Source organism: Trichosurus vulpecula, chromosome 2 (assembly GCF_011100635.1).
Source record: "Trichosurus vulpecula isolate mTriVul1 chromosome 2, mTriVul1.pri, whole genome shotgun sequence".
In the NCBI taxonomy this organism is placed as follows: Eukaryota; Metazoa; Chordata; class Mammalia; order Diprotodontia; family Phalangeridae; genus Trichosurus; species Trichosurus vulpecula.
The window spans coordinates 54,592,728-54,620,649 of NC_050574.1; the positions used below are offsets into that span (position 1 = coordinate 54,592,728).

Below are 27,922 nucleotides of genomic sequence, written 5' to 3' on the forward strand. Positions count from 1 at the left end.
TTAATTAATTTATCTTTAGCTTTCAACATTCACTTCTACAAGATTTTGAGTTCTAAATTTTCTTCCCATCTCTCCCCTCCCCCCACCCCATGACGGCATGCATTCTGATTACCCCTTCCCCCAACCTGCTTTCCCTTGTATCACCACCCCCTTCTCTTATCCCCTTCCCTTCTATTTTCCTCTAGGGCAAGATAGATTTCTATGCCCCACTGCTCATATACTTTCTTTCTCAGTTGCATGTAAAAACAATTTTTAACATTTGTTTTTAAAACTTTGAGTTCCCATTCTCTCCCTTCCTCCCTCCCCACCCACCCTCATTGAAAAGGCAAGCAATTCAATATAGGTTATACATGTGTAGTCATGCAAAACACATCCATAACAGTCATGTTGTGAAAGACTAATTATATTTCCCTCCATCCTATCCCACCCCCATTTATTCTATTCTCTTCTATGACCCTGTCCTTTCTGATTACCCCTCTTCCCATTTGCCGTCCCTTCTATCATCCCCCTTTATACCCTCCCCCCTACTTTCCTGTAGGGTAAGATAGATTTTCATACCCAATTGAGTGTGTATGTTATTCCCTCCTTAAGTATGGCCCCAAATTTGAATAGGTACAATCCTATCTCTACCTCCTGAGTTTATCCTGGGAGAGGTATCCCCCAAAAGGATTCTACAATGTGAAAAAAAGTTTCCAACACAGTGAAGAACCATGAAACCAACTCACATCATTGAAGACCTTGTCCAACTCCTTAGGATCCATGATGAAGTTGGGGTAACCGATCATATTGTAGATTGCATCTGCCTGGTTTGGGAGGCAAACAATGGAACATGTTCAGCACTGATGGTGCTCAGCAGAAGACACCTCTGTGAAGGGCAGCTGTTCTCAAAATGTGCTACAGGGAACTCATTAGGGGGTCTGCAAAGTCAAAACTATTCATAATAATTCTAAGATGTTCTAATTCCTAATATGGTAAGTGTTGATAAATATAACCCACATAAGCAGAAGCTCTTTGTGGGATGGTCCTCAATAATTTTTAAGAATGTAAAGGAGTCTTGAGACCAAAAAGTTTGAAAACTGCTGTTTGAATATACAGAACAATGGGGCTGGGATCAGAGAAAGTGTGCTCAAATTGTGGCCCTGACACTGAAGAACCAAACAAATTATTTTATGCAAATATAACGGAATATTATTATGCCACAAGAAATGTCTAAAGGAAGAGATTCAGAGAAGCTTCGGAAGACTCATATGAACTGACGCAAAGAGAAATGAGCAGCACTGGGACAACAATACATACAATAACTAGAATGTCGTAAAGAAAAACACCCCGCTCCAAAAAAAAATACAAACCATCTCAGACTTAAGAATTCTGATCAATGTGATGGACAATCACAACACCAGAGGACTGATGATGATACAAGCTAGCCTGCCTCCTGACAGAGACAGCATGAAGGAGACATAGGCTTTCAGATGTGACCAGTTTGGGAATTTGTTTTCCTTGATGTTGCATTTTTTTTATAAGGGAGAACCTTTATTTTTTGATGGGGGAGGGTGGTGATAGAGGTTAAAAAAAATGAAGAAAGAAGAGTATTTGTGAAACATTTAAAAATATACAGAAGAAAGCAGAAGGGAGCTCAGAAGCATCCACAGGCAAACTGAGCTGCCACGTTTACTTAATATGTATTTTTTAAAAAACTGAATTTATCTAATAGAGACTTCAAAATTTCGCATGCAATTCTCTTTTTCTGGCTTTTTCCTATATGGAAATATTTGTATTTTTAAAGTTTGTAATCATCTTTAAAAAGAGAAGAGGGGAAGGTTTCTAAGAGCTTCTGCCTTCAGGGGGTCTAAGATAAGAGAAATAGCCTCAAGGTCTAATAGAGGAAATAGACACAGGTTCTTAGAAAACATGAGTCCATTTACTGAGTGCTCATTAGGTTCCATCAGTGTCTAAGAATGTGGTGAGAATGAGGACAAGGTCAAGGATTAGGTGGTTCCCAAACAGGCCAATTAGCTCCATCCAGAGGAGCTACTTGTCACAGATTATACCCTTCCCCCAGTCTTGGCTATGGACAGAGAGTGACTAGCCCAGCACAACTGACCTCTAGTACTGGAAAAAAACCACAATCGCTGGGAGACAGTGGGAGATACCATGGATTTGGGGATAGAGGACCTGGGTTCAAATACCAGCTCTGCCACTTACTACTTGTGTGTACCTGTAAGTCACTTTGTCTCCTAGGCCTGAGTTTCCTCATCTACAAAATGAAGGGTTTGGATTTAATAACCTCTAAGGTCTCTTGTAGAGGGCAGCTAGGTGGTGCCACAGTGCACAGAGCACTAGGCTTGGAGTCAGGAAGACCAGAGTTCAAATCCTGCCTCAGACACTTACTAGCTGTGTGACCCTGGGCAAGTCACTTAACCCTGTTTGCCTCAGTTTCCTCATTTGCAAAATGAGCTGGAGAAGGAAATAGCAAACCTCTCCAGTATCTTTGCCAAGAAAACCCCAAATGGGGTCACGGAGAGTCAGACATGACTGAACAACAACGAAGGTCCTTTCTAGCTCTACAACTGGTATTGCTACCACTACTACTGCTGCTTCCATCACGAGCATTTATATAGGGCTTTAAGACGTACAACGGTGCTTTACAAATGGTACATCACTTTATCGTCATAACAACCCTGGGAAATAAGGGCTATCATTATTCTCACTTTACAGATGAGGAAAACTGAGGCAAACAAATGTTAAGTGACTTGTCTAGAGTCACACAGCTAGTAGGAGTCTGAGGCAGGGTTTGAACTCTCATCTTCACCACCTCGATGCCTGCAGGTTAGATGCGGCTTCTGAGGGACGAATTACCTTTTCCTTGGCTGATTTCCGCGTGTCCTCGTCCATCCACTGCAGGGTGGTCAGGCTTTCTTCAAACGCTCTCTTGATCTCCAAGATCATTTCACTGGCCTGGGGAATACAGACAAGTATCAGTGGAGGCCCGCAGGGCCGGTACAATGAGGGAAGGATGTTCTAGAAGCAGGGAGGTGAACCTCTGAGCACAACCTCAACCTTCACAAAGAGGCTCTGCCTCCAGAGAGCTAAGACCTTGGGCAAGTCATTCCTTGAGACTCCATTTCCCCCTTTGTGAAATGAGGAAGCCATTTACTTTGAATATATCAGGGGCTCTTAACCCAGGGTCTGTGAACTTGCTTTTCAAAAGTATTTTGATAACTGTATTTCAACGTAATTGGTTTCCTCTGTCATCCAATGTGACAAAGGAAGCCTATGTGTCATCTTTTAATTTGTGCATTTAAAAGCATCACTGAGAAGGGCTGTGTAGGTTACACCAGCTTGAGTGCCAACGGATCCAGGACACAAAGACGGTGAAGACCCTCTGGAATGGACGATCTGTAAGGTTCCTTTCAGCTCTAACACTTTCTGCTCTCAGGCCCCTTCCAGCTCTGACTCCGTGTTCTGAAATCCTTCCTATCTGTGAAAACTCCCTGGCGATCGATGATCCCAAATCCTTTCCAGCTTTGACCTCCTCTCTGCTAAGTCGGCTTCAATTCAAAACTCAGTAAAATTCAATTCTGTTCAACCCAATATGTATTTGTCAAGTGCCTATTATTTGCCATGCTTTGTACTAGATGCTAAGGACACAAGGTCAGAAAAAGAAGTTACACCAGCCCTCAAGGAGCTTACATTCTACCCGCTCTGAATTATCTAACATTCCATGTTCTCGGGTTTCTTCTATTTCTGACATCCTTGTCCTAAGGTGATTCCCAGCTCTGAATCTCTATGTCCTAAGGGCCCTCCCAGGTCTGGACTTGTCTGCTTTAAGCTCTCTTCTAGTTCTGACATTTTCTATTCCATGAAAAGCCCAGGAGACACATTTTGGGTTTAAGATGAGTGACTGACATCCATGGGGCACCCGGTGATTGGCCCTGACTGCCACCCAGTTCGTAAAATTCAGCCAGTACCAATGGAAAAGCTGAAGATGGAGGTGGGAATGCAAGGCCAAGGGCTCCAGAGAAAAACAACAGAATTGATTGGAGGTTTAGGAAAATAGCATTGTACAGGAAAGGTGTCAAAAAGCCTGGAGAGGTGGAGGATAAGGGCAGACTGGATGACCAAGAGGATTCAAGCCTATGGGGGAGGAACTCTGCCTGGGTAGCAACGGGACGCTGTCCCTGGGTGCAGGACTTACTATGTTCTTGCTGTCCTCGGCAAAGGTGGCTTTCACAAACATGGCGCCCAGAGCAAAGCCCAGGTTGTTGTCTGTGTCGCTCACACAGAACTTCCATCGTGGAAGGCACGTCTGTGAATGCAAAATGAGGCAGGTAAATAACTCCAGTCTAGAGGTAGTATGGTGATTTGGAAGGAGCACCAGACAGAGTTGGAGAAGCTGGGTTCAAACCCCACCTTCACTACCTACTTACCCGGGTGACCTCGAGTTTCCTCACCTATAAAATGAGGAGATTGGACAAGATAACCTCTAAGGTCCCTGAAAGTTTTCAATCCAGGAGTCTGCGCTTATCTGGTCTGACTTTAGCCATCCTCTCTGGACTGGACTCTAACACAGTGATGCCATTTTGGTCCTCTCTTCATTCTACTCCTCCTTCCCAATGAAAACTGCTCCAGACTGGACATGCATTTCTCGTGTGTTATTTGCTATTGTTCAGTCATTTTCAGTTGTGTCTGACTTTTTGTGACCCCATTTGGAGAAGATACTGGAATAGTTTGCATTTCCTTCTCCAGCTTATGTTACAGATGAGGAAACTGAGGCAAACAGAGTGAAGTGTCTTGCCCAAGGTCATACATCTAGGAAGTGTCTGAGACTGGATTTCAACTCAGGAAGATAAGTCTTCCTGACTTCAGGCCTGGTACTCTGTGCACTATGGCACCACCCAGCTGCCCCATGTGTTCTTTAGACAACATTAAAAAACAAAACAAAATACTTTTAGAATCAATAAGGGGCATTTTAAACATCTGAACTAGGTGGTCACAGAATCCTCGAGAGGAAAAGGGCCTTGAACCAGTGTGATACAGTAGAAAGAGACAGAGGGGCTGGTTTCAAATTCCAGCTCTGGTATTTATAAACTGGGTGACATTGGGCAAATCGTGTCCCTTCTCTGGGTCTCAGTTTATGAAATAAGTCAAATGAACTAGTCAGTCTCTAAAGATTCCTACCTACTCTAGATTATCAACTTCAAGGTCATTTCATTCAGGATTACAGACAGCAATCTAGATAGATAACTGATATCATTCAAGGTGTTTCAGGAGGCAGCTAGGTGGTGCCATAGTGCACAGAGCACAGGTCCTGGAGTCAGAAGGATTTGAATTCAAATTTGTACCTGATTCCCTCCAAAAAAGAAAAAAAAAGGAAGGAGGGAGGGAAGGAAGGAACGAACTAAGAAAGGAAGGAAGGAAGGAAAGAGGGAAGGAAAGAAGGAAGGAAGGAAGAAAGAGAGAGAAATGAAAGAAGGAAGGAAGGAAGGAAAGAAGGAAGAAAAAGAGAGAGATAAAGAAAGGAAAGAAAAAAAGTGTTTCTGAAGAGACTCCATAGTCTTCCTCAGCTGCCCATGTTGATGGTCCCAAAATTTCAGTCAAGAGATTCTTCTTTTAATCTAACTCATACCTCTCATCTTTACATTCTTAAACTCATCTTTACTTTCTTAGTCCTGAAAAGCCATTTTTGGTAGGACTTCCTTTTATACCTGAAGGCTGCTTCTACTCTCTGTTCCCTAGGTTGCATCATCCCAGTCTCTTTAACCTTTCGTAACCCTTCCTTCGCCTTCATGGTTTTCTGACTATCCATCCTTAGCTGAATAGTTCAGAAGCAGACAGACCATTCTAGGCTGGGTCTGGGCCACGCTGAATACAATAGGTTCCTTAATTTTGTGTTCTGTGCATGTCTGTGGCTACAGTTGTGTAGAGCTATGCGGCAGTATCATGGTAAGTTTCATATATCCACTATGATGTCTAGATCTTCTTCTAATGAACTCACACGGACAGATTTTTCCTAACTTGAATTTGGGCCACTTTTTCTCTCTCCCTACCAGAGGTCGATATTGGATCAGCTTTTCTTGGGTTTAGGGAAAGTTCAGAAAATTCTGCAGTTACTTGTGCCTTTGTTGGGAAATCAATTTCCTAAACTGTAAATTCCTTCTGCTAACCATTTGGCATCTACCATGTGCCAGGCACTAGGAATAAAAAGGCAAAAGTGAGACAGTATCTGCCCTCAAGGAGCTTATATTTTACGTTAGGGATATAGGATAGCAGACAACTACATGCAGAATACATGAAAATAAATGCACAGTGATCATTTTTTTTTGCTGGGAAGGGGAGCCCTAACAATTGGGGGAACCAGGAAAGTCATCTTTAAGGAGGTGGCAGCTAGGTGGTGCACTGGGTCTGGAGTCAGGAAGACCTGAGTTCAAATCCAGCCTCAGACACTTAGTAGCAGAGTGACCCTAGGCAAGTCACTTAACCCTGTTTGCCTCAGTTTCCTCATCTGTAAAACGATCTGGAGAAGGAAAGGACTAACCACTCCAGCATCTCTGCCAAGAAAACCCCAAATGAGATCACAGAAAGTCGGACATGATTGGACAACAACACAACAAAATGTCCCGGGGGCGTTGGTGAGGAGACAGAGCATTCCAGGCATTCAGGACAGAAACAGAAGATGGAATGGTGTACCCCGAGGTTAGCCAGTGCGCTAGCTAGGGGAGAACAAAGATCTTCATTTGTGGAATGAGGATCCCAACATCTGCTCTGCCTAAATCCCAGGGATCCAGAAAAGTCCTAGCGAGATAATGTATGAGAATGGAAAGCCTTTTGTAAACCTTCTCAGAGGCTACAGACACAGATAGCAGCAGTGATAACAAGAGCTCTCATTAATATAACACCTTAAGGTTTGCAAAGCACTTTACAAATCTTATCTCACCCCCGGGGTGTTATCCCATCTCACTGATGAGGAAATCGAGGCAGGCACAGGTGAGGCACCCTGCCCAGGGTCACACAATCAGTACGCAGTCTTTCTTCTGGACTCCCAGGCCTACCCTCTGTGGCCTCTGTGGGCTCCTACTATTAATTAATCATTCCTTATGGCCCTAAATGCTGCAGAGCAGGACTGTTAGAAGTACTCCAGGAAACCTAGGAAGCCATTTTATTTATTTTTTCATTATCCCTTTCCTGTTAAGAGATGGCTAAACAATTAGATCAGAGGAAGAGGAGGAAAGTTTTCCGCCTTTGAGGGCCTGGCTCTGAGAGACCCCCTTCCGGCCATTCAGTGCCTACTCTTATCTGGGCCTGTGTTGTCTCAAGAGACACACTCAGCCTCAGGCTGGAGGAGGGAAACCCGGACAGAGACAAGAGCAGCAGAGCATGACCTGAGTAGGAAAAAATACAAAATGCTTTCCACGGAACAAGATCCCTCATCAGCTCCCTAACTCCAAGTGTTATGCCCATTTTTACAGACAAGAAGACTGGGTCTCTGAGAGGTTAAAGCGACTTGTCCACGATGACACAGAGATAGTAAGCATCTGAAGTGGGATTTGAACTGGGGTCCCCTGACTCCAAGTTCTTTGCTCTATTCAGCATACCACAGTGACTCTCCAACAAGTCAATCATTCTACAAACACTTATTAGGCACCTATTATGTCCCAGGCACTATGTTGGGTGCTGAGGTTTCAAGGAATGATACAATCCCTAATCTGAGGGGGAGACAGCAAATACATGTATCAGTGTATTCAGAATAAATATGAAGAGAATGAATACAAATATAGACAAAGTAATTAAGTACAATGTAGTCTGGGAGGGAGGGCTCTGGCAGATGGGAGGATCAGGAAAGGTTTCATGGAAAATGCAATGCTTGGAATTTACCCAAAAAGACTCTAAAGTCTGCATGCCCTTTGGTCCATCAAGGACACTCCCAGGCCTATTCCCCAAAGAGATGTAAGAAAGAAGAAAGGGCCAGAATATCAAGGGAATTAATGAACAGAAATGCTAGGGAAGGTGGACTGACCATACCAGATCTTAAACTGTATTATAAAGCAGCATGAAAACTACTTGGAACTGGCTAAGAAATAGAGTGGTGGATCAGTGGAATAGGTTAGGTACACAAGACGCAGTAGTCAATAACTATAGGAATCTATTGTTTGATAAACCCAAAGGCTCCAGCTTCTGGGATAAGAACTCACTATTTGACAAAAACTTCTGGGAAAACTGGAAAACAGTAAGGCAGAAACTGGGCATAGACCAATATCTTACACCGTATGCCAAAATAAAGTCCAAATGGGTAAGCGATTTAGATACAAAGGCTAATACTATAAACAAACTATGAGAGCAAGGAATAGTTTGCCTGTCAGATTTATGAAGAATGGAAAAATATATGACCAAAGAAGTGCTAGAGAACATTATAAAATACAAAATGGATAATTTTGATTACATTCAATTGAAAAGTTTTTGTACAAACAAAGCCAATGCAACCAAGAATAGGAGGGAAGCAGAAAATTGGGAAAGAATTTTTATAACCACTGTCTCTGAAAAAGGGCTCATTTCTAAAATATGCAGAGAATTGAGTCAAATTTATAAGAATACAAGTCATTCTCCAATTAATAAATGGTCAAAGGATATGAACAGGCAGTTTTCAGAGGAAGAAATTAAAAATATCAAGAGTCATATGAAAAAATGCTCTAAATCACTATTGATCAGAGAAATGCAAATCAAAACAACTCTCAGGTACCACATCTCACCTGTCAGATTGGCTAACATAACAAAACAGGAAAATTATAAATGCTGGAGAAGATGTGGGAAAACTGGAACACTAATGCATTATTGGTGGAGTTGTGAATTGATCCAACCATTTTGGAGAGCAATTTGGAACTATGCCCAAAGGGCTATAAAAGTGTGCATACCCTTTGACCCTGTAATACCACTTCTAGGGCTGTATCCCAAAGAGATCATACAAATGGGAAAAGAATCCACATGTACAAAATATATTTATATCAGCTATTTTTGTGGTGGCAAAGAACTGGAAATTGAGGGGATGCTCATCAATCGGAGAATGGCTGAACAAGCTGTAGTATATGAATGTAATGGAATACCACTGTGCTATAAGAAATGATGAGCAGGTGGACTTCAGAAAAACCTGGAAAGAATTATATGAACTGATGCTGAGCGAGAGGAGCAGAACCAGAAGAACATTGTACACAGTTACAGCCACATTGTGTGATGACTAACTTTGATAGACTTGGCTCTTCTCAGCGATGCAAGGTTCTAAGACAACTCCAAAAGGCTCATGATGGAAAATGCTCTCCACGTACAGAGAAAGAAATGGAGTCTGAATACAGATCGAAGCAAACTATTTGCTCTCTCTCTGTTTCGCTTTGTTTCTTCTTTCTCATGGCTCATTCCATTGGTTCTAATTCTTCTTTGCAACATGACTAATGTGAAAATATGTTTAATGTGAATGTATATGTAGAGCCTATATCAGATTGCATGCTGTCTTGGGGAGGGAGAGAAAATTTGGAACTCAAAAGCTTGTGGAACTGAATGTTGTAAACTAAAAATAAATAAATTAAAATAATAAATAAATAAAAATAAATAAATAAAATAAATCATTTTTGAAAAGAAAGAAGAAAGGGACCTATATGCACAAAAAAACTTATAGGCGCTCTTTTTGTGGCAGCCCAAACTGGAAACAAAGGGGATTTCTACCTACTGAAGAACAGCTTAACAAACTGTAGCATACGAATGTAAAAGAACATCATTGCATCAAGACAAATGACCATATATGAAGAGTTACAGAGAGAACTGGGAAGAGCTCTATGAACTGATGCAGAAGGAAGAACTAGGAGACCATGTATGCAACAATAACGACGATACAGAGAAAAAACAACTTTTAAAGACATCAGAACTCTGAGTAATGCCAATTTAAGCCCTGAATCCTGAGGACTGAAGATGAAAGACGTCACCTACCTCCTGCCAGAGAAAGTGATGAACTTAAAATGCAGAATGAGAAATCTATTTTTGGACATGGCCAGCATGGAGATTAGTTTTTCCCTAGATTATGCATGTTTGTTATGAAGATTTTACTTTATTTTTTATTGTTCAACTGGGCAGGGGGATAGGAGGAGAGAGGGAGAGAGAGAGATAATAAATACCTGTCAAAATAACAGCTAGCATAAATTGTCAAAATAATAGCCAGCATTTATAAATTGCTGCAAAGTTTATAGAGCACTTGACAAATATTATTTCATTTTATCTTCACAACAACCCTGGAAAAGATGGTGCTATCATTATCCCCATCTAACAGATGAGGAAACTGAGGCAGGCAGAGATGGAGTGTCTTGACCAGAGTCACACAACTAGTGATTGTCTGAGGCTGGATTTGAACTTAGGTCTTCCTGACTCTAGGTCCAGGGCTCTATCCACTGAGCCACTGGAGGATTAACACTTTGTCTTACTTTTCTGGGCAGCCAGCACATGCCAGAGACAGCACTTGACCTCAGGCATTCTTGACTCCATGCCCTACACAAGACTGACCCTTGTTTTGCACATGAAAGGTACTTAGCTTCCTGGATTGGACTGGAAGAGGAAACTGAGGCTCATACAGTAACCAGCAGAGCTAAGATCCGGCCCCAAATCCCCTGTCTTGAAGTGCTGGGTGCTTTCCTCCATCAAAAGCCTCAGGATGACTGAGGCAGGATCAGCTGGAGCCTGAGCTGTTCCTGGAGGACTTCCCTCCCACCTGAGAGAAGACTTCCCCACCTCTCACCTTCTTGGTCCCATACATCACTTCCATGAATTTCTCTTCAGCATCCTGGAAGCGCTGATCCAGGAAAGAACTCGTTTTTTTCACCAGGTTCCAGATCATGTAGTTGTTCAGGAGGCTGTTGGAAAGAGGAGAGAATGTGGGGAGTCAGAGGGGCCCTCGGATGCTCCCTCCTTGATGAAGCCTTGTTATTCATTCTGAATGTGAGTGGTGCGTTAGAATATAAGATCCTTGAGGGAAGGGACCATCTCACTTTTTGTCTTTGTATCTCTAGTGCCTGGCATGCATTAAGCGCTTAATAAATGTCTGCCAATTGATTGGTTTACTTGGAACTCTAGCTGTCTTCAAGGCTTAGCTCAGATGTTACCTACTCAGGGGTTCTTCCAGAATGTTCTAGGTGCCCTGCCCATTCCCCCAATTGCTTTGGAGTTGCATATCTGTGTCAAGACTATAGCCCTCTCCCCAAGGGCCCTCCCAGCTATAACCAGTTTCTTGACGGCTGGGATGATTCCATTTTTGTCTTTGTATACCCAGCACAGTGCCTGGCACATAGTAGGCACTTACTACTTGCCAGTAACTGTTTAGTTGTTTTTCAGTTGTGTCTGATGAGAGATGACCCCATGTGGGGTTTTCTTGGCAAAGATACCAGAGTGGTTTGCCCTTTCTTTCTCCAATTCATTTGACAGATGAGGAAACTGAGGCAAACAGGGTTAAGTGACTTGCCTAGGGTCACACAGTTAAGTAAATGTCTGAGGCTAGATTTGAACTCAGGAAGATGAGTCTTCCTGACTCCAGGCCCTGAGCTCTAGGCACTATGGCACCACCTAGCTGCCCTATAGATTTAATGTACTTGAATCCCCTGTTCATCCCCCTTGTCCCCTTGGACCTCACCCAGTCAATTGATCAATGAACATTAATCACTTTTACTGTGTCTTCAGGCACTATGCTAATCACTAAAAAGAAAAGCAAAAACACACAGTCCCTGTCCTCAAGGAGTTCACCATCTAATGGGGAAGTAGCTAGGCAAGTGTAAGACACAGGCAGCGTAAATGGAATGTAACCTTGGAGGGCAGGCACTGGTAGTAGTGGGGAGACATATAGGTGCCCACATTAGGTGGAATTTGGGCAGAGTCTTTTTTTTAAAAGGCAATCAGGGTTAAGTGACTTGCCCAGGGTCACATAGCTAGCAAGTGTCTGAGCTAGCAAGTTTGAGCTCAGGTCCTTCTGACTCCAGGCCTGGTGCTCTATCCACTGTGCCCCCTAGTTGCCCTGAATTTGGGCAGAGTCTTGAAGGAAACCAAGGAAGCTAGGTGGAAAAGAAAGAGTATTCTGTGTAATGGCACAGAATAGGGAAATGGAGTATAGTATGTGAGGGATAGCAAGGATGCCAGTGTGGCCAGGTAGTAGAACAGGCTTCACACCCCGGAAAGATAGGAAGGAGTCAGGTTGTGAGGGGCTTCAACTGCCAAAGACAGGAGTTTACAGTTGATCCTGAAGGTAATAGGGAGCCACTGGAGTTTCTTGAGTGGGTCATGACGTGGTCAGACTCATGCTTTGGGAAAATCCCTTGGGCAGTCACATGGAGGATGGACTGGTGTGGGGAAGGAGCCCAGTTAGGGAGCCACTCAACAGTCCAAGTGAAGGAGATGAAATTGCTTTATATATAATCAGAATTTACTCATTCATGTACATGATGTTTCTCCCCAGTAGAATGGAAGCTCCATGAAGGCAGGGACTACTTGGCTTTTGTCTTTGTATCCCCGGTGCCTAGCCCCTCGGTCAGTAATTTATGAATACTCATGGGACTGATCCAAATTGTCTGATAACTTCAATGCACTATCCTGGATTCTGGGCTCCATTCCACTCCCGAGCAGAGGGGCAGGAGAAGGGAAGATGATGGCTACTCTACAATACCAAAGTAGATGGGCAGGGGTAGGGGATGAGGGGGGTCAGCAGTGGGAAGAGTCAAAGGAAAGGGGATCAGGAGAAAACTCTGACCATCCAGGTACTCCGTGATCTTCCTTCAGTCACTCATCCCTGGCCCACCCAGACCCTGGACCCTGTCTCTGCAGCCGTTACCACTTTGGCTAAAGATAAACTAGGCCCTCATTTCAAGGGACATTCATGCATCCTTCTGATGGCAGAGAATCACAGAATGTTAAATATGGGAAGAAGAAACATGTGGAAGCTACAGAGAGGCCTGACGTCAGGAAAGACTTTCTAACAATTACAGTGAAATGGGATTCCGTGGGAGGTGGTAGGCTCCCCTTCAAACAAAGCCAAATAACCATTTCATGGGGAATCATGGAGGAGATTTCTATTTGGATACTGAGTGGGTGGAATCTAAAGTCCTTCCAGGGGCCTGTGGAAGAAGTGCTGGGTGCGGAGTCATAAGACCAGAGACGGGCTTATTGCTCTTTTATGCCCTGGCTCTGTGGCCTAGACAAGTTTACTCTCTAGATTTCTGTTTTACCATCTGTACAATGAGGGAGCTAGCTCTTCTGGCCCTACATCTATGCTCCTATGAGACTGGGTGACCTTAGAGATTCCCTGATCTAACTCTTCCTTGTACAGAGGAAAAAGCTCAGTCACCAAGAGGGAACTTGCCGAGGGTCATCCAACTGACAGAGCTGGGACTTGAACCCGGTTCTTGTGTCTAAGTAAGACCTCTTTCTCTTACACCTTGCTATAGTAACAACACTTCAGTCATGGTGCTGTGAGATTTACAGAAGGCTATATTCATTCCTACCTAGCCAAGACTGAGATGGACAAGACAGCCATATGGGAGTCGCCCGCTGCCTGGGTGAGCCCCTTCCTGGCATCTCCAGCCAGGAGGATCACCTTACCATTTGTCTGTGTTGTTGATAAGGTTGGAGACTTGTTCCAAGTATTCCTTGGCATAGACCACCACAGGCTCTGATTCATTGATCTCCACGGGGTAGAACACAGTCGTAAGGAAGGGCATCCAGTTGATGGCAGGTGCCAAAGTCTGAAAGAGAAGCCAAGGGTGTGAAACTGGCAGGCCAGTCGCCTGTCACACCCCACATGGGTGCAAACTGTCATTGAATGAATGCTTACAGGAAATTTTCCTGACCAATAGTCTTGACCATGGCCTCCCAAGCCTTGCCAATGAGATTTCTGGTTGGCAGACCTTTCTGTAGTCTCAGTAACACCTGGCACCATCAGGACTTGGCAGACTTACCTACCTGGAGCTGGAGCCAAGAGGCACAGGAGACAGGAGGCAGGCAGGACCAGGGATAATGTGCCCGGCCCCACAACTTGATGGCCCTGCCAAAAAAAATGTTTCATTCCAGGGCCCTTCGTGATAGATAATCCTGATGAAATATTCTTATCAGCTACCTGTCCTGCCCCAAATGAGGAAGGGTGTCAGAGTATTCCAGACCCCAACTCTAGGGCTACGTAGGGAAATTGTCCGTCTTACTGCCTTAATCCCCAGAATCTTTCCAGTTTGTAGGTTCTTGGCCTTTTGGGGGGGACAGGTTTGTCTAATGAAGCCCAAGGATCCTTCTCAGAATCCTGTTTTTAAATGCATACAAGAAAATACACAGAGTTACAAAGGAAAATGAAATGTAGTTATCAAAGTATTTTCTAAAAGTTTGTGGACCCCAGGTTAAGAAACCCTACCTGAGATCTCTTCCAGCCTGAACATTGTGTTCTCAGGGCCCTCCCAGATCTGCCATTCTGTTTCTAAGGTCACTTCCAGCTTTGATGTTTTATGTTTTAAGGGCCCTCCCAGCCTTGCAGTTCTTGCTTCCAGGGCCCTCCCTGGTCTGACTTTCCCTTTTCTAAGGTCCCATTTAGATACAACATTATCTATTCCTTTTTTAAAAATTTTATTTACTATTTTATTTTTTCCCCAGTTACATGTAAAAAAATTTTTTAACATTCACTTTTAAAACTTTGATATAGGTTATACATGTGTAGTCATGCAAAACACTTCCATAATAGTCATGTTGACACTACCTATTTTAAGGCTCCCTTCACCTTCATTATGTGTTCTAAGGTCCCTCTTAGCTATGACATTCTCTGTTCTAAAGTTACTCCCAGCTCTGACATTCTGTGTCTTAAGGGCCCTCCCACCTCTGTCATTCAGTGTCCTAAGGCCCTTCCCACCCCTGACACTGTGGGTTCTAAGGGCCCTCCCAGCTCTGACATCCTGTGCTCTAAGGGCCCTCTCAACTCTGACATCCTGTGTTCTAAGGGCCCTCCTGGCTCTGTTATCCTGTGTTCTAAGGCCCCTCCCAGATCTCACATTCTGTGTTCTAAAGGCCCTCCCAGCTCTGACATTCTGAGTTCTAAGGGCCTTCCCAGCTCTGACATTCTGAGTTCTAAGGTTCCTCCCAGCTCTGACATTCTGGATTCTAAGGCCCCTCCCAGCTCTGACATTCTGTGTTCTAAGGGCCCTCCCAGCTCTGACATACTGTGTTCTAAAGGCCCTCCCAGCTCTGACATCCTGTGTTCCAAGGGCCCTCCCAGCTGACATCTCGTGTTCTAAGGGCCCTTCCAGCTGATATCTTGTGTTCTAAGGCCCCTCTCAGCTCTGACATACTGTGTCCTAAGGGCCCTCCCAGCCCTGGCATTCTATGTTCCAAAGATTCCTAACCTTAATGTTTCTATGTCACACACTCCTTTGGCAGACTGGCAAAGCCTCATGGACCTCTTCTCAGAATAAAGTTTTTAAATAAATAAAATAAAATCCATTGGATTACAAAGGAAACCAATTATATTGAGGGTTATCTAAATATTCAAAACCAAAGCCAAAAATAGATTGATAGACCCTGGGTTCAGAATTCCTGCTCTAGTCTCTCTGGCCTAGCTCCTTGGTTCTAGAGGTTGGAAGGCAGTCCAGCACAGGGGTCATGGGACCACAGTCCTTAGGAGTAGTGGCAGCTGAGAGAACACTGAGTTGGTACTCAGAGGTCTTGAGTTCAAATCTCCACTCTGCTACTTATTACCTGCAGGATCACAGTCAAGGCATCTTGCCTTTCTTTGTCTCAGTTTCTTAGTCTGTGAATTTTCAGGTGGCAGGTGCGACTGGAGGGTCTCTTCTGTCTCTAATTCTATGACCCTGTGATAAAAGACCTTAAACACCACTTAACCTAACCCTCCCTGAGTGGTAAAAGTAACATGCTCAAGGTTAAGGGCCTCTGGTGGGGTGGGGGGGGGGTGCGCCATAGTGCACGGAGCACTGGGCCTGGAGTCAAGAAGACTCATCTTCATTTCAAATCCCACCTCAGACACTCAGTAGCTGTGTGACCCTGGGCAAGTCACTTCACCCTGTTTGTCTCAGTTTCCTCATCTGCAAAATGAGCTAGAGAAGGAAATGGCAAACCCCTCCAGTATCTCTACCAAGAAAGCCCCAAATGGGGGTCACGAAGAACTGGGCCCACCTGAACAACAACAACAAAGGTTAAGGGCCAGGGGCAGGATTAGAACCTGGGTCTTTATCCAAATCCAGAGCTCTTTCTCAGCGACAGTCTGGCGCCTGGAATCTCCTCCATTCACCCTGTGTCCCACTCCAAGCTCTGCTCACCACGTTCCATTTCCCCATCACTGTCCACCTGAACTTTGGCAACAGACTCCTCCTGCCTCATTCAGGGTCACAGAATCTGGAACAGCCCTCAAGAAGGATTCCCTCTATGGGACTTCTCATCAGACCTCAAGGGAGGGGGCCTGCTGCCCACCCATCCTACTCTGGGCTGTCTCTTACCAGCGGGGAGCTTTCTCTGACATCGAGTGGAACCCTGCCTCCCTGTAGCTGCCATCTTATCGGTCCTCGTTCCACTCCTGGGGGCCAAGCGGGACAAGTCACGCCCCTCTAGCCCTTGAGATCCTTGAAGACCGCTCTCGTATCCCCTTTCACTCTTCTTTTCTCCAGGATAAACATCCCCAGTTCCTTCAGTCAATCCTCTTGTGCATGGCACATAGTAAGTGCACAACAACTGCTTGCCAATCACAGGATTTGAACCTAGCACCCATAATTCTAAATGCTCCAATCTTGCCACTACATCACTCTGTCTCTCCTCCTCCTGAAACTCCAGAGCAGGAAAAGATGGCACGCCATCCTGACTCTCTCCACATCCCCAATCACCCTGACCTCTCTCATTTGTTCCCCCTAATGCAGGTCTGGTGCTCAGTCCATACCCCCGAGAGCTCCCATGAAGGCTTCATCACAGATCCCCACAGCCCCTCTCGCTTCCGGGTCATCGGCACCATCTTCAACTCCAAGGAGTTCTCAGAGCACTTCCAGTGTGCCCCTGGCTCCCCCATGAACCCCCATCGAAAGTGTGAAGTCTGGTAGAGGTGAATGCAGGTGGCAGGAGGAGGATGAGGAGTTATGGGAAGGACAGGCAGGACAAAGACCCTGGGGGGAGGGGAAGGGAGGGAATGAAACAGCTGGCCCTGTCTGTCCAGTTTTGAGGGCATTGCCCTGGCCCTCCTCCTCACCCAAGCACCCTCCCCCCTGGCCTTGATGAGCTCTCCATGGGAAGGGGTCCAAAACTATCAAGACCATTGAGTCCAACTCTCTCCTCTTACAGATGAGAAAACTGAGGCACAATTTCCGTATTAAAAGAGAATAAAGATTTCTTTGGAATTAAGATGGAGAAACATAGGTCAGAGCTATGCCGTCTGGACTCCGGCTCTCCTGCGCCTCCCATCGGGATGCAGACTTTGCCCCTAAGTGAGGTTGTGTCTGGTACCAGACCACCATGACACATCCTTGCTATTACCAATACGAGACCACATCACTACACTATAGTGACACTTCTTGGCCATTTCCAGACTGTGCTGCCACCACTCTGGGAGGCCCTTGTCACCCATCACCTTCCAAATCTACTTCCCCTTCATGCATTGCCCTCCCCTAGTAGTATATAGACTCCTTAAGGGCAGACACTGTCTTATTTGCTTATATTTTTATTTTTAGGACTAAACACAGTGTTTGGCACATAGTAAGCACTTAATAAACGCTCATTCATTCATTCATTCATTCAGAGTAAAGCACAGTAGGTACTTAGTATTTGTTAAATGAAATTAATGACTGTCTTAATAATCCTGTGTCTTAGCACATGAATGGATGCTTTGATCAACCTACAATTTCATCGCTGAGAGCATCATCTCCCAGAGCCGTAACTACTAATTCTGAATCCCAGGGCAAACACCAGGGCAAAACCCCTCCTTGAAGGCAGGGCCCTTTTTTTGTCTTTTGTCATTTTTGTCTTTGTCTCTCCAATGCCTAGAACACTATCTGGCACATAGTAGGCCCTAAATACATCCTTGTTGATTTAAAGAGCATTAGGACACAGAATATTAGAAGAAACAGATGGGACTTTAGGAGGCATGTGGTCCAACTCCAACATTTTAGTGGAGGAAAAGGACCCACAGAAGGAAACAGAACCATCAGAATGTAGCTCCTTGAGGACAGGTGCTGTCTTTCTTTTTGCCTATATTTGCATCCACAGGATTTAGCTTTAGTAAGCATTTTAAAATCTAATTTTGAAATTTTAAATCTAAATTTTAAATTTTAAAATAATTTTTAAATTTAAAATTATTAAATGACATTAATAAATGATCTTTCCTTCTTTCCCTACCTCTTTTTTCTCTTTCCATCCCTTCCTTCTCTCCCTCCCTTCTCTCCTTCTTCCTTCTCTCTCTCTCTCTCTGCCCTTCCTGACTAGCCTGAGGTAGTTAGTAGCAGAACCAGGGCTAGAACTAGAACTCAGGTCTCCTTTCTTCTTATTCATGATGAGAAGAAGCCTTCAGAAGACTAGCTTCTCCCAAAGAGAGCAATTGTCCAGCCACCCATCTTGCTCCTCTCTCCTCAGTCACAGTCTGAAAGGCAAAGACCTAATTCCTGGGCACCCTCAGACCCGTCTGCAGGAGCTACCTGAGTAATGGCTGCTTTGCATTCCTGTGACAGCAACACTCAGATGCTTTGCTCATTGGGTCTCTGGAAACAAGGACCAGTAGGTTACAGCAGCCAGACGGTCTGAGCAGCTAACTGCTTTGGGAAAATGGGTAAGTCAGCAGAAAGCCGCTATTTACTCACCTTACCCTGCCCTCCCACACAGGGTCAGGAATGTTAAGCAAACTAAAGTGATGAGAACTCCCTGGTCTAAGGTACTAGATGTTATGTTTCTATCTTGTCATCACCTTCTGCTGCCCTCCTCCTCTAGGGAAAGCAAGTGTTTTAGGGAGGGTAATTCTCACGATGGATCTATGAGGCAAGCAGGTGGAAGGAGGGTAGAATATAAAAAGCTCTGGGAAATTTATTTCTCTATTTTAAAATATTTTTTAAAAATTTAATTGTCTTTCAACTAAAAAAATCCATTTTCTCCTTCTCACTCCCTGCACCCCACTAGAAAAGAAAAACAAAACCCTTGGAATGGATATGCATAGTTGTACAAAACAAATTCCCACATTGATCATGTCTGAAAATGTATCTCATTCTGTATTCCCTACCTATTGATCAGGAGGTGGCTAGCACGCCTCTTCACTGGTCCTTTGCAACCTTTGTATCAATCAGAGCTCTTATGTCTTTCCAAGTTTTGTGTCTGCCATGTTGTTATCCTATTTTAAAATCTTCACTTCAGCTCTGCCCCCCGCCTGGCTGAGTGACCTGGATAAGTCTTCTTCTCTTGGTGTCAATTTGCTCTCCTTTAAAATGATGGGAGACAGGAGGCAGTATGGTGAAGGAGAGACGGTTCTAGAGCTGTGGTCAGGAGAGACCCGATTTCGAATCCTCTCTGTCCCTCATCAGCTGTGTGACCATTGGCCAACGGTACAGGGGGAAAAATGTTAGATTTGGGGTGAGAGGTTTTGGGTTCAAATCCTAACTGGCTACCTACTATCTGTATGACTTTGGGCAAGGCAACTACCCTCTGAGTCTTAGTGTCTGCAAGTGAGGGGACTGGACTAGAAGATCCTGAAGGTCTTTGCCAGCTCTAACTCGATGATGATGATGATGATGATGATGATGCTAAGAAGTTGTTGCTTTAACTCTGTGGGCCTCAGTTTTACTCTTGTGAAATGGGGATTCTGATAAAGAATCAAAGAATTGGAGAGTTGGAAGCAGTCCCCTAGTCCAGTGCTGCTGCTGTTTGTCCTTTGTTTTCAAAGATGACCTATGACACCGTGGGTGGCATCTTGACTTGTGGGTGGATTGGATTTAAGTGAGGCAGGTTGCTCACTCTTTCTTCCAGAGTCATCAGAGTCCAGGGTTAGGACAAAAGTCAAGACGGCTGATGTCTGGGATGCAGTGGGTGATCTTGGCATCTTCCATGTCTGACCAAGCTCTGAGCGCTCCACAGCGCCCACTTCGGCCACTTTTATGTCCGTTGGAACAGATGGTTCTCATCCTCTAATTCCACTGGGGGAAAGTCTTCACATGCTTGGGGTCGATACCGTGCCCCACCCCCAACTCACCGATGGGTTTGAGGCCTGTTGGTACATACACAAAAAGAAGCCCCCACTACAAGACACCTGACAAGCCCTCCAAGGAGGCAGAACCCACTAGTTTTCTCACAGGCTATCCTACTTTGTGGTTGTTCTTCACTCATTTCAGTTGTGTCTGACTCTTTGTGACTCCATTTGGGTTTTTTTTTTTTTTTTTTGGCAAAGATACTGGAGTGGTTTGCCATTTCCTTCTCCAGTTTATTTTACAGATGAGGAAACTGAGGCAAAGGGTAAAGTGACCCGTCCAGCTAGTAACTGGCTGAGGCCAGATCTGAAGATGTCTTCCTGACTCCAGGCTCAGCAGTCTATCTGCTGCGTCACCTAGCTGCCCCCGTTTTGGGACTATCCTAATTATTATGAAGGATTTCCTGACATCCGGTCAAAACTGGCCTTTCTGCAATATCCCCATTGCAGAGGTTCTGCCTCCTGGGGCTTCACAGAGCAAGGCCAATCTCCCCTCCACATGACAGACCTCCAAACATATGAAGACAGCTCTCACATATCTCCTGAGTGGTCTCTTCTACAGGTTAAACAGCCTTGCTTCTTTCAGCCATTTCGCATTAGACATGGACTCTAAGGCTCTGGGGAAGAGGGTCCTTTCTATTAGTGTTAGGTGACTATCAAAAAAAAACCAAGCCAACTTTGAGATCTCTTCAGAGAGGCAGTGTGAGGACAAGGAAAGAACCCTGGGTCTGAAGCAAGGAGACTGGGGTTCAAAGGCTTTGGACCTGGAAGGGGTGATCCCCTGGCTCTGCTAATCATTAATTCCTGCGATTGACCAAGGACAAATGACTTCATCTCTCCAAGATTCAGTTTCACTTCCTGTAAGATGGGGACAATAAAACCATACCTACTTAACAAGGCCGTGAGGATGAAATATGAGCATACGGATAAAGCCCTTTATAGCTTTATAAAGTGTTTTATAGAAATACCAGCTATTATTGGGTATGAACCTTCCAGACAGACTGTACTTGGTTAGGCTGGCTTCACCCACGGCATAGCCTGTAAACACTGATGGTGTCCTAAACTGGGTGCCCATCAACTGGGAAAGGGCTGAACTCACTGCGGCATGAGAATGTGTGCCGGATTATTACTGAACCCTAAGAAACACAGTTGAGGAATTAAAAGAAATATAGGAAAACTTAATACAGACAAATGCAGAGCAAAATGGGAACCAAAACAACAGGCATGGGGTGTAAGGGATAGAGTAGTGAACTTGGGAATCAGAAAGATCTGAGTTCAGATCCCACCTTAGACAACAACTGTGTAACCCCGGTAAGTAGTCAGTCAGTCGATAAGCAATTATTAAACACCTTCTGTGTGCCAGGCGCTGTGCTGTACAGTAAAGAAGCAAAGAAAGGCATAAACATGGTCCCTCTTTCAAGGCTTCCTTTCTAATAGGGAGACAACATGCAAACAACTATGTCCATATAAGATATATACAGGGTAAATGGCAGGTGTTAAAACAACTTTTATTTTTTAAAGAAGGAAACCCAGTATTGGATTCCAAGCCATCACAAGTTAAGATTCAAAAATCACTGGAAGTGTCTGAAAAAAAATCAGTGTGATGTTTGGCATTTGGTTTCAGTTTGGGAAACAAGGGAGTGAGATGGTGTCAGAAAAATAAGGAAGGAATAGTTTTACTGGGAGAAATAAGAAAGTCTAAAAGAGTGGCAAGGCAGAAGGGGCACCGGATTTGGAGCAGGTAGATTTGTTTCAGATCTTAGCTCTGACACTCACTAGCTGTGTGGCCTTGGCCCAATCATTATAGTTTTTTGAGCTTCAGTTTTCCTGTCTGTAAAGTGGAGCCAATAATCCTTGTCTTGCCTACCCTTTGATGTTATTGGGGGGCAAGTGTTGGGCAAATGTCTCAAAGGACCAGAGAAATGTGAACATTAGAATGTCTGGGAACCATTTTAGTGAGAAAAATCAGGAATTTGGATGGGAAATTGACAAAGATGGTCTTTTTAGATGAGGCATGATCAATCAACTAGCATTCATTAAGCACCTACTATGTGCCAGTCATTGTGGATGCTAAAATTCACAGGCTACTAAAAGGGAGTGAGATGGTTTTCAAGTTCCCTTAAATGGCAGGGCCTCAGTGACTCTGAATTCCACTTCCTCAGAAATCTGAACACTGGCCCAGGACAGGGAGCCCCATCCTGGGGGGATACCAAAGGAAGGAAAGGGATCTGTGATGATGGCAGAGCAGGAACCCCTTCTACTAATGCATATCCCAAGACCCCTTCATTCCAGGGCCTCCCCTCCCCCCTTCATTATTTCCTATTTATCCTGTATAGATTTTTTTTTACATGATTCTTTTCTTGTTGTCTCCTTTCGGACTTGGGAGACCAGCTCTCTACCCAAGATGACCTCTTCTGCCTCACGCTCGCTGGATGAATTTCGTGATCAAGGATGAGGGGCTGTCACTGACAAAGTCTTATTCATGCTGGGAGCATGACCATAATAGGGCCCTCCCCTGGGCAAGATCTGTACATCTGGGAAAAGGTGGGAGAGGTTCTCTTTCCCATCACGCAGGAAGCAGGCATCAAATGAGACTTTTTTGGTACCTCCCTGATTTATTGATCAGTTGAATTTGTGAGTTAGGGTCATCTGCATTGGGATTTCATTGTTTTGAAGACATAATAATAATAGTACACACACACACACATGCACACGCACATGCGTGCGCGCATGCGTGTGCGTGTGTGTACGGAATTGGCATGAGTTACCACGCAGTGTTGAATGCACATATATGCATGTGATATATGCACACATATACATATGATATATGCATATAATCTTCTTTGAAACTCACAATAACCTTGGGAGGTGGTGTTATGGTTATCCTCATTCTTCAAACGAAGAAACTGAGACACAGAAATGCCAGGGGGTAAGGAGCTGAAGCCACATTCAACCTCAGGTCCTTGCCTTTCCCTCCTTCCCTTCCCTTCCCAGCTACCCTTATTGGGGACCACACCGAATGACTCCATGGTTGGCTCTCTGCCACTGTCTAGTGCCAGGAGGTTCTCTACCCACCCACATCTGGAGGGTCGCAGACTCTCAGCTCTAGAGCTGGAAAGGATTTCAGAGGTGAGCGAGTCCAATCTGTTCATTTGACAGACTTGCTCAAAGTCACATAGTTAGTAAGAAGCAGAGCTAGATTCCATCCCAGGCCTGCTGACTCCAAGTTCAATGCTTTTTTCTACTAACCATGGTCTTTCCACTAACCATGGTCTCTTATTTCCTTACTAGATAGTAAGTTTCTTGAGGACCCAGGATGCTTATTTAAATCTGAGGTCACCCCCCACTCCCAGTACCCAGAAATATCTTTGGCATTGAACTGTTAGGAAGAGCTAAACAAAGGCTGTCCCAAACCCTGGGGCCATGGGGCACTAGGTAAGATGATGTGATAGAGGCAGGCTTGCACCTTCCTCTGCTCCTGGGAGGAGCTGCCTGAAGAGAAAGCTGCCAGTCCCACCCCCACCTTAACCACCTCAGGGTGTCATGAAGGTGGGAGGGTTCAGTCTGTGCGCTGGGAGCCTCACAGCTGGAACTGACCTAATGCACAGGACACAAACAGCTTGACCTTCTAAGGCTGCAGAAGAAAAACAGTACCAGATGTCTCCCCCAGCAACAGGGGCTACAAATCTCCCTCCCACCGCCCTCTGTCAACAGCTTCCACCTCCACCGCCTGGCATCACCTGCCACCTCCCAACGTTTACAGATTCAGAGTATGTTCTTGAACATTTTGGTTCCCAAGATAAGAGCTGTGAAATACCCCTCTGATCTCCATGTAAGAGGCTACCGGCCCCACGAAGGGGAGGTGGGAAGTAGGAAAAGGCCCGGATTTAGAGTTAGAGGCCTGGGTGATCTGTCTATGCCGGTCTAAATTAAGCATTTAAAGGTTAAGGCTGCAATAAGACTTTTGGGACAACCTGTAAAAGACACAGTCCCTGCCACCAAGGGGTCATCCAGGCACGGTGGCAAGATGAAATATACAGATATCTGAAGGGTTGTCGGGTGGTAAGTCATTCCTATTCTGCTTGGCCCTAGAGAATAGGGATACTGGGTGGATGTAACAGGGGGGCAGATTTAGCGCAATGTAAGGTCCTAGCCATCAGTTACCTCACAAAATGGAAGGGGCCCCCTTGGGAAACAGAGTTCCCCATCACTGGAAGTCTGGATAGACGGGGTAACCACTTGTCAAGGGAACTGCAGGGCATTTTATTCATTCATTCATTCCTGGATTCAACTGGATTCCAGAATCTCATTCTGGAATGAATTCTGGACCTCAGAGGGGATCTAGTCTAGCAAGATTAGACAGGCGCAAAAAAGCATCATTTGATCCTCGCTCAGCTGATGGAGTAGCTGGGGACCCTTTGGAGTCCCATCGAGCTCTAAGAGTACGTGGGGCTCTAACCAATGACAGGAGGCAGTCCATGCTCAGGGACGTGTGAATGGGACCAGACCATTATGTGCCAGAGGAGCAAAGCAGGGAGAGGCCGTTTCTGGCCAGAGGAAATGACGGAAGGCTTCCTGGAGGAGGCTGGATTTGAGCTGGGCCTTGCAGGCTGAGGAGATTTAGCTGGAAGGAGAGGATGGAGGGAAGAGGGAAATTTTCTTTCAAGTGGGAGAACAAAGACAGAGTAAAGGATGGGGAATTTGGTAAAAGAGACAGACAGCAAGGAGCTAATAACCAGAGGTCCTAACCGGTCTCACAGTAGGCATGCATTCTCTCCTCCCTCCCCAACACACACACACACACACACACACACACACCCTATTACACAACAGGGTGAAATTTCAAGTTGGGCACTTGATGTACACTTGTCTCAGTGAGGAGGCTGCTCTCACTCTAACAAGCCGTGTGTCTTTGGACAAATCATTGCTCCTTCTCTGACCTCCTGTTTCTTCATCGGTATAATGGCCATAATAAGGCTCACGTAAGCTACCTGAAAGAAGGCAGTGGGGAGGACTGAATGAGAATATCTGCAAAGCCCCTTACAAGTCTTCATGCCCTGGAGGAATGGGAGTTAATAAGTTTTCTGAGACTCATTTTTCTCGTCTCTAAGATGGGGATAATAATCTTTGAAACAGCTGCCTTGGAGGGTTGTGGTAAGGAACAAATGACACAATGACCTTAAAGTGTCATATGGATGAGAAGTACCAATAATTGCTCTGAGCCTCAGTTTCCTCGTCTATAAAATGGGTTGATGCTACCTGTACAAACTGTCTAGGACCAAAGAATTTAGAAACTGGATAAGACCCCAGTGCTTCACATGTAGCAACGAACAGACTGGGTATCCCTCGAATGCTGTTCGATGAGCCTGATAGCCACAGGAATAGAAGGAATCTCAGAGATCCTCTGGGTGAGGGGCTCTTCGCCTGAGGTCCACAGACCCAGATTTTAGAAGGTCTGCAAACTAGAATGTTTTTTTTAAATTTCCTAAGTATATTTCAATGCAATTGATTTCCTTTACAATCCTATATATTTAATTTTATTTATTTAAAACCCTTATTCTGAGAAGGGGTCCAGAGACTTTACAAGATGTTGCTCAAAGGGTCCACGACATACAAAAAGATTAAGATCCTCTCATCTGGTCCAATGTCCTCATTTTACAGATAGTAAAATTGAGCCCCAGAGAGGGGACGCGGCTCCCAAATTCTCACATGCGACAGTGATGATGATGATGATAACAGCTTGAAGGTATGCAGTGTTTAAATATTTCCTTCCCCAAAGTGGGGAAGGGATGTACAAAGATTACCATCCCTATCTTTCAGTGGAGGAAACTGGGGTTCACACAGAGGAAGGGGTACCTACGATCATGCAGCTAGCCAAGAGCTCAAAAAGCTGTTATAAAGTTATGGTTGGCAAACTACAATGCATGAAATAAAATATTCTGGTTTATTCATGCTGTCCAATTAGCTTCACAAAGACCAGTGGGAAACCACTAGGTGGCAGCCTTAAGTCACTGTGAAACTAGCCACGGAATCTTAGAACTAGAATCACAGAAGCTCAGAGCTGAAATTATGGAATCTCAGAACTGGAATCATAGAATCTCATTACTAGAATCACAAAATCATAGAACTAGAATCATAGAAGCTCAGAACTAAAATCATTGGAATTACAGAATTTTGGAACTGGAATCAAAAAATCTCAGAACTGGAATCCCAGAAGCTCAGAGCTAGAATTACGGAATCTCAGAACTAGAATCACAAAATCTTAGAATGTGAATTATAGAATTTCAGAGCTGGAATCACAGAAGCTCAGAACTGGAATCACAGAATTTCAGAAATGGAAACCACAGAATCTCAAAACTGAAATCACAGAAGCTCAAACTGGAATCACAAAATCTTAGAACTGGAATCACAGAAATTCAGAACCGGAATCACAGAATTTCAGAATGAAAATCACAGAATTTGAGAAATGGAAACCACAGAATCTCAAAATTGGAATCACAGAAGCTCAGAACACGGAGTCATTGTTACAGAGTCTAAATCACCCTCTCTCTAACTTGTCCCTGTTGCTCCTAGTTTTGTCCTCGGGGGCTAAGAACAAGACCGATCACTCTTCCATAGGACAGTTCATCAAACTTCTGATCCAACTTCACCTATCATGTTCTCTCTGAGCCTTTTCTTCTTTGGGCTAAACGTTTCTCTTTCCTTCAATCAATCCTCAAATGGCACTGAAGCAACAACACATTAGTGATAAACACTTACGGCTTTTTAAGGGGAGAAAGTTTGGAGAAGAGAAGAAGAGAAAAAACCTATTTGAGTGTGAGCCCCAAAAGAAGCCCAGGAGTGTTTGAGCCAAACAGGGGGCTGCCGCCCTTTGTCAGGAGAGACAGAATGGTTACCTGCAGATCTCCGGCGGACACTTTGTGGTAAATGACCTCCTCATCCCGGCGCTTCTCCTGGGGAATGGTGATGTTGGCCAGCGCCGTCTCAAAGTTCAAGATCTGCTGCATCTGATAACGAATAGATTCCTCATCTCCCCCTCCTAGGAGCTTGCCCAGCTGCACCATGTAGTTTAAGTAGCCTGTCAGGACCTGGAAAAACCAAGGTGACATAGTGAAGGGGCAATAGATGGGAAGCCTGAGGACCTGGGTTCTAGTTCTACCTTGGCCACTAACTTTCTGTGGGAGGTTGGACGACTAAGTCACTTCCCCTCTCTGGGCCCATTTCCTAATCTGTAAAATGAGGTCCTTAGGCCAGATGACCTCTGGGGTCCTTTGCAGCTCTAGATCAAGATTCCCCCCCTTTTTTTAAATTAAATTTTATTTTTTAAATTTTTTTTGTTTTTTTTTAATTTTCTTTTCTAATGAATAAAAATCTCTTTTCTCTCCCTCTCACTTCCCATACCATTGGAAAAAGAAAACAAAACCCTTGCAAAAAATATTTATAGGAAAAAAACCCCAAATTCCTAAATGGGTTATGTCCCAAAATATATGTCTCAGTTGACCCCCTGAGGACTGGGATCCTTTCCCCATCTTGCCTATAAAGCCTTCCCTGGTCCTCACACCTGGCAATAATTGCTCATTTTTCTAATCACATGCTGTTTTGTACTCTTCTTAGGAATTGATCATATTCTGGCCTAGTTTACATCTTATTTATTTGTGTACATGGCTTATTTCTCCTGCTAGACTGTGTTTCACCCATCTTGGTATCCACCCTCACCCC

At 44.6% G+C, this 27,922-nt stretch overlaps 1 protein-coding gene across 2 annotated transcripts in view; it reads right to left on the reverse strand.

Moving 5' to 3' along the window:
* Positions 1-27,922, reverse strand: part of ECE1 (endothelin converting enzyme 1) — a 187,313-nt gene that overhangs the window by 25,424 nt on the left and 133,967 nt on the right. For both annotated transcript variants that reach the window (XM_036742976.1, XM_036742975.1), the window contains exons 8-13: positions 27,100-27,291; positions 13,612-13,754; positions 10,769-10,883; positions 4,196-4,306; positions 2,857-2,955; positions 726-803 (exon numbers count right to left, since the gene is read on the reverse strand). In XM_036742976.1, the coding sequence (XP_036598871.1) occupies positions 726-803; positions 2,857-2,955; positions 4,196-4,306; positions 10,769-10,883; positions 13,612-13,754; positions 27,100-27,291 (738 nt within the window). The remainder of the gene's footprint in view (positions 1-725; positions 804-2,856; positions 2,956-4,195; positions 4,307-10,768; positions 10,884-13,611; positions 13,755-27,099; positions 27,292-27,922) is intronic.